At 39.7% G+C, this 18,834-nt stretch overlaps 1 protein-coding gene across 4 annotated transcripts in view; it reads right to left on the bottom strand.

Moving 5' to 3' along the window:
- The window catches only part of THSD7A (thrombospondin type 1 domain containing 7A), a 270,999-nt gene that overhangs the window by 55,853 nt on the left and 196,312 nt on the right, over window positions 1-18,834 (bottom strand). For all 4 annotated transcript variants that reach the window (XM_069959351.1, XM_069959350.1, XM_069959349.1 and 1 more), the window contains 3 exons: window positions 15,953-16,184; window positions 15,015-15,130; window positions 8,109-8,241 (listed from right to left, as the gene is read on the bottom strand). In XM_069959351.1, coding sequence (XP_069815452.1) covers window positions 8,109-8,241; window positions 15,015-15,130; window positions 15,953-16,184 — 481 coding nt within the window. The remainder of the gene's footprint in view (window positions 1-8,108; window positions 8,242-15,014; window positions 15,131-15,952; window positions 16,185-18,834) is intronic.

Raw genomic sequence — 18,834 nt, 5'->3', positions numbered from 1 at the left:
TGTGCAGGGCAGTTACCTGAAGCAAGAGGGACTGATCCCAATAGGACAAAGCTACAGTGAAAAGGTCTGCGTATCCTACTGCACAGTGCAGGATGACTGGGAAACCTTGGAAGTCTGCTACATCCCAGGTAACTGATGACTGGGACTCATATTACCCACTTAGGACAGGGGGCATGAGGCGGTTCTGTGCCAGTATAGGCATCCGTATCTTCTTATCTCTGCTATTTCTACTCCTGTTCTGGCAGAACACACTTACTACATTGGGCAAGGCTCCTCTGGCAACTCCTCTCTCTCTACTACAAAGCACTTACTACTACAAGCACTGGTTCTACCTCACTATTAGCACATACGCTCTATGTCAAGATTTGTACTGTTTTCATCATGTGTACTGTTGATCCTGAGTTAATCTACAGTAAAGTATCATATTTCTTACTAAAACACACCGGACTCTGGTCTACTGTGTTAGCATCTGCACCTACACACCATCTTATACTAGGGTTATCTCCCATTTCTGTGAGTGGCGGTACCAACAACCAGGGGTGGGTCTGCTACCACTCCAGGCTACCATGACAAGGCCCAAGTGACCCTAAACTCCCCCGGAGGTTACCAACCATAGAGGCAGTCAGCAACTAACCACCACACAGGAGCAAAGGATTTACACTACAACTGTGATATATGTATTACTATAGGTAACAATAGGGTAATGACATTACTATTACAGGTCCACTGGCAATGGACTTAAGGCGGTATTAGGTCTGAGACCGTTTGTCACTACTGTAGTCTCACAGAATGGGCACTACTGTAGAGACAGTATTAGGATTGGTCCTAATGTAAACTACTAGGACTGGCACTACTGTGGAGGTGGTATTAGGACTAGTACTACTGCACACTAACGGGACTAGCACAACTGTTCCTTACTGAGAATGACACTGCGATAGAGTCCGTTTTAGGAATGTCACTAATGTACTTGACTGTTATTGGCACTACTGTGGAGGTGGTATAAGAACTTACACTACTGTACATTACTGGGACTGGCATTACCATAGAGCCAATATTAGGACTGCCACTGATGTACACTACTGGGATTGCCACTACTGTAGAAGTGGAATTAGGACTGGCACTACTGTACATTACTGGGACTGGCATCACTATAGAGGCAGTATTAGAGGACTTGCACTATTGTGCACCACCAATACTGGCACTACTGTACGCCATCAGTACTGGTATTACTGTACACAACCAGTACTGGCCCTACTGTACACTATCAGTACTGGCACTACTGTACGCCATCAGTACTGGTATTACTGTACACAACCAGTACTGGCCCTACTGTACGCCATCAGTACTGGTATTACTGTACACAACCAGTACTGGCCCTACTGTACACCACCAGGACTGGCACTACTGTACACAACCAGTACTGGCACTACTGTACACCACCAGGACTGGCACTACTGTAGAGGTGGTATTAGGACTGGAGCTACTGTACACCACCAGTACTGACACTACTGTAGAGGTGGTATTAGGACTGGCACTACTGTAGAGGTGGTATTAGGACTGGCAATACTGTACACCACCAGTACTGACACTACTGTAGAGGTGGTATTAGGACGGGCCCTACTGTAAACAATCAGGACTCACACTACTGTAGAGGTGGTATTAGGATGGGCCCTACTGTAAACAATCAGGACTGACACTACTGTAGAGGTGGTATTAGGACTGGGACTACTGTACACCATCAGTACTGACACTACTTTAGAGGTGGTATTAGGACTGGCACTACTATAGAGGTGGTATTAGGACTGGGACTACTGTACACCATCAGTACTGACACTACTTTAGAGGTGGTATTAGGACTGGCACTACTGTAGAGGTGGTATTAGGACTGGGACTACTGTACACCATCAGTACTGACACTACTTTAGAGGTGGTATTAGGACTGGCACTACTGTAGAGGTGGTATTAGGACTGGGACTACTGTACACCATCAGTGCTGACACTACTTTAGAGGTGGTATTAGGACTGGCACTACTATAGAGGTAGTATTAGGACTGGGACTACTGTACACCATCAGTACTGACACTACTTTAGAGGTGGTATTAGGACTGGCACTACTGTAGAGGTGGTATTAGGACTGGGACTACTGTACACCATCAGTACTGACACGACTGTAGAGGTGGTATTAGGACTGGCACTACTGTAGAGGTGGTATTAGGACTGGGACTACTGTACACCATCAGTGCTGACACTACTTTAGAGGTGGTATTAGGACTGGCACTACTATAGAGGTAGTATTAGGACTGGGACTACTGTACACCATCAGTGCTGACACTACTTTAGAGGTGGTATTAGGACTGGCACTACTATAGAGGTAGTATTAGGACTGGGACTACTGTACACCATCAGTACTGACACTACTTTAGAGGTGGTATTAGGACTGGCACTACTGTAGAGGTGGTATTAGGACTGGGACTACTGTACACCATCAGTACTGACACGACTGTAGAGGTGGTATTAGGACTGGCACTACTGTAGAGGTGGTATTAGGACTGGGACTACTGTACACCATCAGTGCTGACACTACTTTAGAGGTGGTATTAGGACTGGCACTACTATAGAGGTAGTATTAGGACTGGGACTACTGTACACCATCAGTGCTGACACTACTTTAGAGGTGGTATTAGGACTGGCACTACTATAGAGGTAGTATTAGGACTGGGACTACTGTACACCATCAGTACTGACACTACGGTAGAGGTGGTATTAGGACTGGCACTACTGTAGAGGTGGTATTAGGAATGGCACTACTGTAGAGGTGGTATTAGGACTGGCACTACTGTACACCACCAGGACTGGCAATACTGTAGAGGTGGTATTAGGACTGGAGCTACTGTACACTACCAGTACTGGCACTACTGTAGAGGTGGTATTAGGACTGGCACTACTGTAAACAATCAGGACTGACACTACGGTAGAGGTGGTATTAGGACTGGCACTACTGTAGAGGTGGTATTAGGACTGGCACTACTGTAGAGGTGGCATTAGGACTGGCACTACTGTACACAATCAGTACTGACACGACTGTAGAGGTGATATTAGGACTGGCACTACTGTAGAGGTGGTATTAGGACTGGCACTACTGTAGAGGTGGTATTAGGACTGGCACTACTGTACACTACCAGTACTGGCACTACTGTAGAGGTGGTATTAGGACTGGCTCTACTGTAAACAATCAGGACTGACACTACGGTAGAGGTGGTATTAGGATTACCATTACTGTACCTACACACACTTGGCTGGTACATTAGTATATTGACCTATATTGGCACTAACATACATCCAATCCAATAGATAACATTGTCTCCATAACACTATAAACCATCAGAACGTTCCGGATAGAGTTGTCAGAATAACATCCCATCCGCCCTTCATCCTTATAAATAAATCTTATATCTATTAAAAGACAAAACCCGACAACAGTGTAATCATATAAAATACAGCAAAAGCGCTGAGCGCTGCGCCGATCACCGGAGAGGAGAAATCAATCTATGAAATAAAGCAAATAAAATATTTAAGAAAAAATGCCGTGCCGCGCTTAGTACTAGTATAAAAAACAGCAGTAAAAACAGCAATAAAAAGCACCACTGTTAGTATATAGTGCGAGCGGTGTAGGGTATTGAAACCAAGACACTCACCATTGGTGCTTGTTGATGTCAACTTGGATTCGTAGTCCTCCCCGTATATAGACCTGTGTGGCTTCCCTTGTGTGACTTCCTTTATGTGACTTCCTTATGTGAGTTCTTAGTCACTGATTCCTTTTTAGTTGTTGTTCCTAAAGCGTTCTTTACACCGGAATATAGTCCAGATAGGGCGTGCGCCCCGGCCGGTGGCGCGTTCAACCCCAGTTGCAGGAATCCCGGATGGGAATCCTTCTGTGACGTCACAGATTGTACGGATCGCTACAGGAGGCAAGATTCTTCCTCGACGCGTTTCAAAGGATACGTCCTTCTTTCTCAAGAGGATCTTGCTCGTGTTGATGCTTCTCCTTTATAGGTATGGATTCCCATCCCAGGATTAACCTGTTTCCTTCCAGATGATTTTTTACAAAAAGGCAAACAGTTCAAATTCAGCATTTAGCCCTACGGGTTGCATGCTGTTAAAAAGGAAGATGTATTCACTCTCTTTTTTAGACATTTTATGGATATAGTTTCCACCCCGTCGTTCTGTCTTCACTTGTTCCAACGCCCCAAAATTTGATCCGTCAATTTTACCATTATGATGTTCTTTATAGTGTCGTGATAGAGGGTGGCCATCGAACTGTCTTTTTATATTGTATATATGTTCGGAAATTCTTTTTTGTAGAGTTCTTTTTGTTCGCCCTATATACAATTTATTGCAGGGGCATCTCATAAAATAAATCACTCCTTTGGTTTTACACGTAATATGTCCTTTTATGTTGTGACTTATATTTTGATGGATAACTTTGTTAGTTCTTTTTACATTGCCCATACTAGTACAGCATTTACATTTCCTACAAGGGAAGAAGCCTTCTGAATATGATACTATCCCTGTACACTTCTCAATATAATCTTGCCGGACAGTGGGGGCTATTTTATTACCCAGATTCTGTGCTTTCCGATAAATCATCCTAGGTTTATCCGGGATGAGTTCCCCTATGATTTTATCCTGCTTTAAAATACTCCAATGTTTCTGTACAATTTGTCTCACATTATTAGCTTGATTAGAATATGTAGAAATCAATGGAATATCAAATTGGTTATTTTGACTATTATACCCATCTTTATCTTTATCTTTTTGCTTCTTCACTATTAACTGTTCTCTCTCTATCTCCCCCACTTCTTGTCTGATTTGTTCTAATTTGTCCAGTTTGTATCCCTTCTGTATGAATTTAGTTTGCAAAACACAGGCTTCCTCCTCGTATGTTTCTTTATATGTACAGTTCCTCCTTAGGCGTAGGAATTGACTTCTCGGGATATTTAGAAGCCACATCGGGAGATGACAACTGTCAAGTGAAATAAAACTATTGCTATCAGTAGGCTTGTGATAAGTCTTAGTGCAAAGTTGGTCTGCCTCTATGTAAATAGTTAAATCCAAAAAATGAATATCCGTGGTACTGTATGTGGGTGTAAAGTTAAGATAAAACTCATTTTTATTAATGTTAGTTAAAACCTTCCATCCAATAAATGAATATTCAGAAGCCTTCATAACATTCGAGAATATGGTCACGGCAGATTTACGAAAATTACAGAGTAAACCTAATAACAAATATTTCTCTAATAATAACTTAACTCGCAAAGAACAAACAGCAATTAAATTATTACAACAAAACAAGCAAATAACTATCCGCCCAGCTGATAAGGGGGGGGGGATAGTGATTATGAATTTAAAGGACTATGAAATGGAAGCAGAACGCCTCTTAAGTGATAGAAAAACATATTGTAAGCTGAAGATAAACCCCACAGGAGAATTTTTAAAACAATTAGAAGAACTAATGGAAAAAGGGAGAAATGAGCAACTACTAACTGAAAATGAAGTCGAGTTTATCAACAATAAAAATCCTAGAATAGCTATGTTCTATCATATCCCTAAGATTCACAAGGATGCCACTAGACCACCTGGACGCCCTATTGTGTCGGGCATTAATTGTCTAACCTCTAATTTATCACGATATGTGGACATCCAACTACAGGAATGCGTACAAATACTGCCTGCTTATCTTAAGGATACCACTCACCTCCTACAAATCTTGAAAACAGTAGAATGGAAACCCAACTATATAATGGGGACTCTAGATGTAACATCTCTGTATACGATCATAGAGAATCATAAAGGTAGAGAGGCGAGTGAACATTTTTTTAAAAACTCTCAGAAGTATCCCCCTGAACAAATCAGATATATAGGGGACTGTATAGAGTTTATATTAACACATAATTTTTTTATGTATGACGATGCCTTTTATCTCCAGACATGGGGTACGGCTATGGGGACCAGATTCGCACCAAGTTATTCTAACCTCTACGTGGGGAGGTGGGAGGAGTCCATCATATACCCACGGGGGGTGCTTGGTGCGGGCCTGGTCCTTTGGAAACGTTTTATCGACGATGTGTTTTTTATTTGGGAAGGGGACCAGAATTCATTAGATCAATTTTTAACTAACATTAATAAAAATGAGTTTTATCTTAACTTTACACCCACATACAGTACCACGGATATTCATTTTTTGGATTTAACTATTTACATAGAGGCAGACCAACTTTGCACTAAGACTTATCACAAGCCTACTGATAGCAATAGTTTTATTTCACTTGACAGTTGTCATCTCCCGATGTGGCTTCTAAATATCCCGAGAAGTCAATTCCTACGCCTAAGGAGGAACTGTACATATAAAGAAACATACGAGGAGGAAGCCTGTGTTTTGCAAACTAAATTCATACAGAAGGGATACAAACTGGACAAATTAGAACAAATCAGACAAGAAGTGGGGGAGATAGAGAGAGAACAGTTAATAGTGAAGAAGCAAAAAGATAAAGATAAAGATGGGTATAATAGTCAAAATAACCAATTTGATATTCCATTGATTTCTACATATTCTAATCAAGCTAATAATGTGAGACAAATTGTACAGAAACATTGGAGTATTTTAAAGCAGGATAAAATCATAGGGGAACTCATCCCGGATAAACCTAGGATGATTTATCGGAAAGCACAGAATCTGGGTAATAAAATAGCCCCCACTGTCCGGCAAGATTATATTGAGAAGTGTACAGGGATAGTATCATATTCAGAAGGCTTCTTCCCTTGTAGGAAATGTAAATGCTGTACTAGTATGGGCAATGTAAAAAGAACTAACAAAGTTATCCATCAAAATATAAGTCACAACATAAAAGGACATATTACGTGTAAAACCAAAGGAGTGATTTATTTTATGAGATGCCCCTGCAATAAATTGTATATAGGGCGAAAAAAAAGAACTCTACAAAAAAGAATTTCCGAACATATATACAATATAAAAAGACAGTTCGATGGCCACCCTCTATCACGACACTATAAAGAACATCATAATGGTAAAATTGACGGATCAAATTTTGGGGCGTTGGAACAAGTGAAGACAGAACGACGGGGTGGAAACTATATCCATAAAATGTCTAAAAAAGAGAGTGAATACATCTTCCTTTTTAACAGCATGCAACCCGTAGGGCTAAATGCTGAATTTGAACTGTTTGCCTTTTTGTAAAAAATCATCTGGAAGGAAACAGGTTAATCCTGGGATGGGAATCCATACCTATAAAGGAGAAGCATCAACACGAGCAAGATCCTCTTGAGAAAGAAGGACGTATCCTTTGAAACGCGTCGAGGAAGAATCTTGCCTCCTGTAGCGATCCGTACAATCTGTGACGTCACAGAAGGATTCCCATCCGGGATTCCTGCAACTGGGGTTGAACGCGCAACCGGCCGGGGCGCACGCCCTATCTGGACTATATTCCGGTGTAAAGAACGCTTTAGGAACAACAACTAAAAAGGAATCAGTGACTAAGAACTCACATAAGGAAGTCACATAAAGGAAGTCACACAAGGGAAGCCACACAGGTCTATATACGGGGAGGACTACGAATCCAAGTTGACATCAACAAGCACCAATGGTGAGTGTCTTGGTTTCAATACCCTACACCGCTCGCACTATATACTAACAGTGGTGCTTTTTATTGCTGTTTTTACTGCTGTTTTTTATACTAGTACTAAGCGCGGCACGGCATTTTTTCTTATATTAATTATATTTTTTAGTGGAAGCAGATACCACTAGCTAAGCTCGCAGCAGTACGCACACTAAAAAATTCTTCTAGTTTTTTAGTGTTTTACCAGGAGCGCGATTGTTTTGAAATCTATTCTACAAATAAAATATTTACTTAGCAGAATCCTGGGAGGAGATTTAATAAAGACTCCATCAATGTTGTGTTGTGTGAGCGTCGATGACAGGGCCTGACAACCCAGACCCCCACCACCTGGACATCCATCTTCCCAGGGTGACAAAATCACATTTAATGAGTGGAAAGAGACGAAAATCTGTGCGCAACGCCGGGTTATCTCACCTGTAAGTGTGACAGGCGGCGGGCGGCTCACACTCGTTCTCTTCATGTAATGTGTCAGGACAGTCGCGACCTCCATAGGACGGATACTGAATAATGACACGGTGCCGCGTCTGCTTCTTAACAGGAGCGACACCTAAATATACAAGAAGGCCATCATTACTGTAAGGGAAAATACATACAATACATAAAATATACAAGAAGGGCATCATTACTATGGGGGAAAACATAAAATACATAATATACAAGAAGGCCATCATTACTATGGGGGAAAATACATACAATACATAATATACAAGAAGGACATCATTACTATGGGGGAAAACATAAAAAACACATAATACAAGAAGGCCATCATTACTGTAAGGGAAAATACATACAATACATAAAATATACAAGAAGGCATCATTACTATGGGGGAAAACATAAAATACATAATATACAAGAAGGCCATCATTACTATGGGGGAAAATACATACAATACATAATATACAAGAAGGACATCATTACTATGGGGGAAAACATAAAATAAATTATATACAATAAGGCCATCATTACTATGGGGAGAAATATAAAATACACAAAATATACAAGAAGGCCATCATTACTATATGGGAAAATACATACAATACATAAAATATACAAGAAGGCCATCATTACTATAGGGAGAAACATAAAATACACAAAATATACAAGAAGGCCATCATTACTATGGGGGAAAACATAAAATACATATTATACAAGAAGGCACCATTACTATGGGGAAAAAACATAAAATACACATAATACAAGAAGGCCATCATTACTATAGGGGGAAACATAAAATACATAATATATAAGTAGGCCATCATTACTATGGGGAAAACATAAAATACATAATATATAAGAAGGACATCATTACTATGAGGAAAAAAACATAAAATACACAAAATATACAAGGAGGCCAGCATTACTATGGGGAAAACATAAAATATATATTATATAAGAAGGCCATCATTACTATATGGGAAAATACATAAAATACACATAATATACAAGAAGGCCATCATTACTATGGGGAGAAACATAAAATACATAATATACAAGAAGGCCATCATTACTATGGGGGAAAACATAAAATACATAATATATAAGAAGGACATCATTACTATGAGGAAAAAAACATAAAATACACAAAATATACAAGGAGGCCAGCATTACTATGGGGGAAAAACATACAACACATAATATATAAGAAAGACATCATTACTATGGGGGAAAATACACAAAATACAAGAAGGAGGCCATCATTACTATGGGGAAAATACACAAAATATACAAGGAGGCCAGCATTACTATGGGGGAAAATACACAAAATACAAAAAGGAGGCCATCATTACTGTTACGAAAAATAAACAAAATAAACAAGAAGGCCATCATTACTATGGGGGAAAACAAAAAATACATAATATACAAGAAGGTCATCATTACTATGGGGGAAAACATAAAATACACAACATACAAGAAGGTCATCATTACTATAGGGAAAAACATAAAATACATAATATATAACATACATACAGCATAGCCTACACATGATTCTGGTTAAATACATATTTACTGTATATGGGAGAGATGAAAATGCAACCCTAAATATAGTCTGACCACCAGAGCTCATAGAATATTCTAATACTCTATCCATTGACTAAAATATTCATTAGACTTGCTCATAAGAAATCTCATCTGTGCTCACATAGATATATAGGAGATAGATATAAATATAGATAGATGGATGGATAGATAGATAGATAGATAGATGGATAGAGAGATAGATAGATAGATAGATAGATAGATAGATAGATAGATAGATAGGAGATAGATAGATAGGAGATAGATAGATAGATAGATAGATAGATAGATAGATAGGAGATAGATAGATAGGAGATAGATAGATAGATAGATAGATAGATAGGAGATAGACAGATAGGAGATAGATAGATAGATAGATAGATAGATAGATAGATAGATAGATAGATAGGAGATAGATATAAATATAGATAGATGGATAGATAGATAGATAGATAGATAGATAGATAGATAGATAGATAGAAGATAGATAGAAGATAGATAGAAGATAGATAGATAGGAGATAGATAGATAGATAGATAGATAGATAGGAGATAGATAGATAGATAGATAGAAGATAGATAGATGGGTAGATGATAGATAGATAGATAGATAGAATAATAGATAGATAATAGATAGGAGATAGATAGATAGATAGATAGATAGATAGATAGAAGATAGATAGATAGATAGATAGATAGATAGATAGATAGATAGAAGATAGATAGATAGATAGATAGATAGAAGATAGATAGATAGATAGATAGATAGATAGATAGAAGATAGATAGATGGGTAGATGATAGATAGATAGATAGAATAATAGATAGATAATAGATAGGAGATAGATAGATAGATAGATAGATAGATAGATAGATAGATAGATAGAAGATAGATAGATAGATAGATAGATAGATAGATAGATAGATAGATAGGAGATAGATAGATAGGAGGTAGATAGATAGATAGATAGATAGATAGATAGATAGATAGATAGATAGGAGATAGATAGATAGGAGATAGATAGATGGGTAGATGATAGATAGATAGATAGAATAATAGATAGATAATAGATAGGAGATAGATAGATAGATAATAGATAGATAGATAATAGATAGATAGATAGATAGATAGATAGATAGATAGATAGATAGATAGATAGATAGGAGATAGATAGATAGATAGATAGGAGATAGATAATAGATAGATAGATAGATAGATAGATAGATAGATAGATAGATAGGAGATAGATAGATAGATAGATAGATAGATAGATAGATAGGAGATAGATAGATAGATAGATAGATAGATAGATAGATAGATAGGAGATAGATAGATAGATAGATAGATAGATAGATAGATAGATAGGAGATAGATAGATAGGAGATAGATAGATAGATAGATAGATAGATAGATAGATAGGAGATAGATAGATAGGAGATAGATAGATAGATAGGAGATAGATAGATAGATAGGAGATAGATAGATAGATAGATAGATAGATAGATAGATATAACACTATTCTTCTTATTTTCATTACAGTGACTTTAGCTGCACACGTCGTCCGTCTCTCCCCCTCCAGGTGTGTACGGTGCGGTGATCTCTCGTCTCTCAGGCTGTAGAACATGACAGGAATCTTTATCCTAAAATTAGGATTCTGGTGAAAAGCTTCATCCTTCTTCTTCCCATCCCGGCAGCTGCAGTCAGTGTAATATCTCAGGGATTTCATTGCCTTATAGGACTTACACCTCTGGGGGAGATCCTGGTGACCCCCCATGTACCCCTCTAAATGGTCTATAATGGGGGGGGCACTGATTCTTTTGCCCCCAGTTTACAATTCCAGAAGGAGTCTCGGATGGAGTTCTGCTATTGGTGGTACTAATGATCCCCCCCATCCTCCCCTCACCCCAGGGTTCGGCCATATAGTATATCCATGAGGACCCTCTGGTATCCGATCCGCCCGCGTCTCGCTCGCGTTACGTTGGCTGTAAATGGCTGTGATAACATATACCAACACATGACTCCCGCTTCCCCTGTGGGATTTGCACGGGGGGCAGAGAAATTAATTAAAGCCGGTGTTATACCACAAACCGCGACACGTCGCCGTCTTCTCTGCAATTTGAGATGAAAGCCGCAACGTCGAGGAAATGTGTTCATTTAATATGGCCCACAGCTTTTTTTCTGTGTGTATAAAGAAGCAATGTAGGCCAAGATAGAAGAGACGTCTGTGTGTTACATGTAGGGAGCAGAAGAGATAAAACGCGTGGGTAATTATGGGGGAACCCAGATGGTTAGATGAGTCCTCCAAAAATAATCTGGGTGGACACATGTGTACACCAACCAATGGGATTAGTCAGTGTTGTCTATGGGTATCAGTGACTTCCCCCTTGCATCCTTAAAGGCGTTGTTTACCAAACGATTTTTTCTTTCAAAACAACTGGCACCAGAAAGTACCAGAGATTTGTAATTTACTTCTATTAAAAAATCTCCAGTCTTCCAGTACTTATCAGCTGCTGTATGCCCTGCAGGAAGTGGTATATTCTCTCCAGTCTGACACAGTGTTCTCTGTTGCCACCTCTGTCCATGTCAGGAACTGTTCGGATTCACATGATGGCCCTGACACATATAACATAAATAACTCCTTAGGGTGTGTTCACACCTACAGGATCTGCAGCAGATTTGCAGCAGATTTTATGCTGTGTTCAGTTATTTAAATGAAATCTGCTGCAGAAAATCAGCTGCAGATCCTGTAGGTGTGAACGCACCATTAGGCTATGTTCACACTACGTATATGTCCAGCCGCATATTTTCCACGGCCGGACATATACGTATGAAACTCCGGCCGGGGATTTATGCAAGTTGCGGCCGGATACATACGGAACGCAAACTTACGCCCGTAGTGTACTTACGCTTCCTGAGCGCTCTTCGTAGCGATCTGACAGCGGTCTTTTACTTGGAAATCTTCGCCTAGCCCCGGACACCCCACAGAACCTTTTGGATCGGCACAAAAAGCTTTCAAAATGAAGAAATCACCACTACGTACGGGACCGCATGTAACGCTACGGGCGTAAGTTACGGCATTTCCGTCCCCAAATAATGGTCTGGTTCATTTTTTACGGAGCCGCATACGATCCGGGCGTAAGTTCGTACGTAGTGTGAACTGTGCGGCCGTAGATCGTATACTTTACATTGTACGCAAACTACGTAAGTTTCCGTCCGCTTATTCACGGAACGCGCTACGGCCGGAAACTTACGTAGTGTGAACCCAGCCTAAGGGTGCGTTCACATGTACATGATCTGCAGCAGATTTGATGGCGCAGATTTGAAGTTGCAGATTCAAAGCAAATCTGTGCCATCAAATCTGCTGCAGATCCTGTACATGTGAACGCACCCTTAGGCTGGGTTCACACTACGTAAGTTTCCGGCCGTAGCGCGTTCCGTGAATAAGCGGACGGAAACTTACGTAGTTTGCGTACAATGTAAAGTATACGATCTACGGCCGCACAGTTCACACTACGTACGAACTTACGCCCGGATCGTATGCGGCTCCGTAAAAAATGAACCAGACCATTATTTGGGGACGGAAATGCCGTAACTTACGCCCGTAGCGTTACATGCGGTCCCGTACATAGTGGTGATTTCTTCATTTTTAAAGCTTTTTGTGCCGATCCAAAAGGTTCTGTGGGGTGTCCGGGGCTAGGCGAAGATTTCCAAGTAAAAGACCGCTGTCAGATCGCTACGAAGAGCGCTCAGGAAGCGTAAGTACACTACGGGCGTAAGTTTGCGTTCCGTACGTATCCGGCCGCAACTTGTGTAAAGTCCCGGCCGGAGTTTCATACGTATATGTCCGGCCGTGGAAAATATGCGGCCGGACATATACGTAGTGTGAACATAGCCTTAAAGAATATCATGAAATGGTCAGTAGGGTTTTCTACTCATGGAATGGCAGAAAATGGACAACTCGTTTAAACAGATTTAACTTTTTACCCTAATAAAAGGGGTTGTCCAGGCTTAGAAAAACATGGTCACTTCCATCCATAAACAGCGCCACTCTTGTCCTCAGTTTGGGTGTGGTATTGCAGCTCAGTTCTATTGAAGTCAATGGAGCTGAATTAAAATAACACACACAACCTAGAGGACAGAGGTGCAACAATGAAACAGTTTTTTCTCACCTCTTTAAGCTAAATACAAAGCAACAAGTGCAACAAGATACCCAAGAACTAAACAGAAACATCTAACACAACATAGTCCATGGCTTCTTGGATGCTCTGACATATTCATCTGTATAGGACTGTTACAATGGTCTGTACCCCATAGATTGATGTCGTCTTCCCCTGTTATACTCTCCGAACGCCTTCTAGGATAGTCCAGAAAGATCTGCCTTCTGTTGCTTGTACCTGTGAAACTAGCCCTGACCGGTTTCAACTACTTTGTGGGTTCCTATTATCTGCCAATAACCCTAAGGGCTCTATAACACAGGACTATTATTGTGTGAATTATCGTTATATTGTTCGCATTTAAAGGGAACCTGTCACCCCCCCAAGCGGGGGTGACGCCTGCCCGACCCCCCGATGGAGCCCCATATACTTACCCCTTCCCCAAAGTCCCGGTCCTGGACCCACTCCCGCCACCACAATGTCGCCGTCAGAAGCCGTGTGCGCGCTCATCTGAGATGAGTCCGATGCCCATAGAGAATGACTGGAGCCGTCATTCTCTATGAGCGCCGGACTCATCTCTAATGAGCGCGTGCACGGCTTCAGAAGGCGACATCGTGGGAGGGGTCCAGGACCGGGACTTCGGGGAAGGGGTAAGTATATAGTGCTCCACCAGGGGGCCGGGCGGGCGTCACCCCGGCATGGGGGGGGGTGACAGGTTCTCTTTAAGCGATAATCGTTTTGTGTAAATAGAGGTAACGATCGAACGACCAACGAGAAATCGTTCATTGTTCATTTGGTGCCGACACAAATCATTGTTAATCGTTCGCTGTAAGGCTCCTTTTAGACGAAGCGATTTTTAATGATTAACGACTAACGTTAAACGATCACAAACGAGATTGACCGCTGTTGACCGCACGTCTTCTGTTTACAAAAAAAAAATTCAGAGGTCGAATGAGCGTTTGTTCATTTATCGTCTAGCTGGCTCTTTTCCACTAGACGGCTTTTGGGAATGAGGATTCCTAACACATTGGTCTTCCTAGAATGAAAGACTTCTATGATGTTTTGAGGCTTCTCCAATTATTTTTGAGCGGATTGAAAAATACAAAAACAAAACCCAAACCCTTATGTACACCCTATACTTGACTTACCTTCTTGGCAGGTGGTAGGACATGGTGTCCAGTCACTATATGGGGTGACTATACAATCTTTTCGACATGGCAGCAGGCACGGCCTCATTGTCTCAGGTCGAAGACTTTCAGGACATCTAAAAGAAAACAGAAAACAAAAACATCCATCTTAGTGGCCGTGATTCCGTGACAACCTAATTTTTTTTATTTACTGTATGATTTGCCCAATGAAAATTCTGGCAGATAAGATGGACCTGCTTGAATAAGGTAAGACAGTATTGGTCACAGAGTCACAGGACTGGTGTCTACCCATTGCTTGGCTTGACGCTCATCTTCACCAGACTCACTATAGAACCCTCAAAGCCCAAGGGGTCCTGGCATTTATGTTTTTACAGTATGGATGCTAGACTCTGTACATTGGCGAGCGAATGGGTCAAAGATAGTGTTGAGCGTTGTTGCCAAACTTTTCGAGTTCAGCAAAGTTCTCTGAACCCAAACACCAGGAATTTGACTCCTGATATCTGGAGAGGTTAGATGACGCTCAAGGAGTGCTAAAAAACGGACAGGGTCATAGGCCATTCCGGTTCAGAAAAGTTGCCAAACATGAACATTTTCGGCAACTCAACACTATAGGCTTATGGTGGACCTCTTGTCTATCCAACCCTGGGCTTGACACACTTCTTTGCCTGATTCATCATGGGACCTTCAAGGTCTAGTGGGCACTGGCAGCCGTTAAAAAAATATCAAAGTACAATGGAGACAGCACTTCCAAAAAGTAACCAGAGATTTAATTCACACCATTTTTTTCAAGCAGTTCAGTTTTCGATCAGCTATTGTTTCTTCCCTTTTCATAAAGATATATTGATGACGATTTACACAAAAGTTGTCACCCAGCTTCAAATCAGCCTAGTTATACGGTGGTAATACACACTCCTCCAATGTTGGATATAGATCCTTACTTTTTTGGTCCGACTTGTCCAACGTTGACTCTAACACAGATGACTTTCCTGGTTTGCATCCCAACCGCACAGGCGGCCTCCCCATTCCAGCTGGAAGAATTAAAGACGGAAACGGAGAGGTCTTCAGTGCACTGGCCCCAGGGGCCGGTGTGCCAGTGATATACCGTACAAGGGTGCTCATTGCAGCTGCGAATCTCCTGAAGAGAGTTACTCTCGGGACACTGAACACCTCCTGCAACGAGACAGAAGAGAAGATGGAAATCAATGAGATGACACAGGAAAGCATGACAGATAGCCGCTCCGCACTGCATGCTGGGTAATCGCCAAGAAAAGCAAAAAATTACATAAAGGACATTTTATTATTCTGCTTTCAACTCTCCCCAAATTAACAGAAGGAGGTCGCGATAATGAGATTATTGACAGAGAATTCCAGGCGGCCCCGGATCTTTACTCCCCGGCCATCAGCTGCCATTAAAGTTATCATCAATCTCCTTCTGGAATCATTGTGGAGGCGAGACCGACAAGGAAAGGTGACCGAGAAACCCACAGAGGAAACCGCTGACAGTCACCCGGGCAGGGAGGATTATATAGCTGTATACAGTGTTTACTCTGTATAATGGATAGCTATTATCTGTCTGTCTATCTATCTATCTATCTATCTATCTATCTATCTATCTATCTATCTCCTATCTATCTATCTATCTATCTATCTATCTATCTATCTATCTATCTCCTATCTATATCTTATCTATCTATCTCCTATCTATCTATCTATCTATCTATCTATCTATCTATCTATCTATCTCCTATCTATCTATCTCCTATCTATCTATCTATCTATCTATCTATCTATCTATCTATCTATCTATCTATCTATCTCCTATCTATCTATCTATATCCTATCTATTATCTATCTATCTACCTATCTGTTCTCTAGCTTTCTATGCAGTTTACATACACTAGCAAACACCATGACATTTACAGAAGCCCAAGTGTCATGTACGTTCACTTCAGCATGAGCACATCTGCCATACACTGGACTTCCCCCTAAAGCTATAACATAGGTTACACCTGAGATCACAGACGGTTTATATCTTTATTCAGCATATAGTCTTGTGAAAACAGGATTTATGACTAGAACTGAGAGGCCACTTGAAGTAGTTTTTCGTCATTAGACATAAGACACATCTATACCATATGTCACACATGGCTGACGGGGATCCTTGTGCTCCCTATTGGAAAAACACTGACACATGTTCACGTGAGGATGTGCAAAGAGAAGGATGGATGGATAGATAGATAGATAGATAGATAGATAGATAGGTAGATAGATAGATAGATAGATAGATAGATAGGAGATAGATAGGAGATAGATAGATAGATAGATAGATAGATAGATAGATAGATAGATAGATAGATAGGAGATAGATAGATAGATAGGAGATAGATAGATAGATAGATAGGAGATAGATAGATAGATAGGAGATAGATAGATAGATAGATAGGAGATAGATAGGTAGATAGGAGATAGATAGATAGATAGATAGATAGGAGATAGATAGATAGATAGATAGATAGATAGATAGGAGATAGATAGGTAGATAGGAGATAGATAGATAGATAGATAGGAGATAGATAGATAGATGATAGATAGATAGGAGATAGATAGATAGATAGATAGATAGATAGATAGATAGATAGATAGATAGGAGATAGTTAGATAGATAGGAGATAGATAGATAGATGATAGATAGATAGGAGATAGATAGATAGGAGATAGATAGATGATAGATAGATAGATAGATAGATAGATAGATAGATAGATAGATAGGAGATAGATAGATAGATAGATAGATAGGAGATAGATAGATAGATAGGAGATAGATAGATAGATAGATAGATAGATAGGAGATAGATAGATAGATAGATAGATAGGAGATAGATAGATAGATAGGAGATAGATAGGAGATAGATAGATAGATAGATAGATAGATAGATAGATAGGAGATAGATAGGAGATAGATAGGAGATAGTTAGATAGATAGATAGATAGATAGATAGATAGATAGATAGATAGATAGATAGGAAATAGATAGATAGGAGATAGATAGATAGATAGATAGATAGGAGATAGATAGATAGATAGATAGGAGATAGATAGATAGGAAATAGATAGATAGATAGATAGATAGATAGATAGATAGATAGATAGATAGATAGATAGGAAATAGATAGATAGGAGATAGATAGATAGATAGATAGATAGATAGATAGATAGGAAATAGATAGATAGATAGATAGATAGATAGGAGATAGATAGATAGATAGATAGATAGATAGATAGATAGGAGATAGATAGATAGATAGATAGATAGGAGATAGATAGATAGATAGATAGATAGGAGATAGATAGATAGGAGATAGATAGATAGATAGATAGATAGATAGGAGATAGATAGATAGATAGGAGATAGATAGATAGATAGATAGATAGATAGATAGATAGATAGATAGACAGATAGATAGGAGATAGATAGATAGATAGATAGATAGATAGATAGATAATAGATAGATAGATAGATAGAAATAATAGATAGACAGGTAAAAGATAGATAGGAGATAGATAGATAGACAGATAGATAGATAGATAGATAGAAATAATAGATAGATAGATAGATAGATAGATAGAAATAATAGATAGACAGGTAAAAGATAGATAGGAGATAGATAGATAGACAGATAGATGACAGAACAGATAGATATAAAGAATAAGAAAAATGAAATATAGAATTTTATACATCTAATTATTTCTTGTTACTGAATATTTACATTCTTATGTTTTATGTAACAATAAAAAATAAAATAAAATCCACAGTGAATCC

Source organism: Dendropsophus ebraccatus, chromosome 2 (assembly GCF_027789765.1).
Source record: "Dendropsophus ebraccatus isolate aDenEbr1 chromosome 2, aDenEbr1.pat, whole genome shotgun sequence".
NCBI classification, from domain to species: domain Eukaryota; kingdom Metazoa; phylum Chordata; class Amphibia; order Anura; family Hylidae; genus Dendropsophus; species Dendropsophus ebraccatus.
This window is presented reverse-complemented; position numbering and strand designations above follow the sequence as displayed.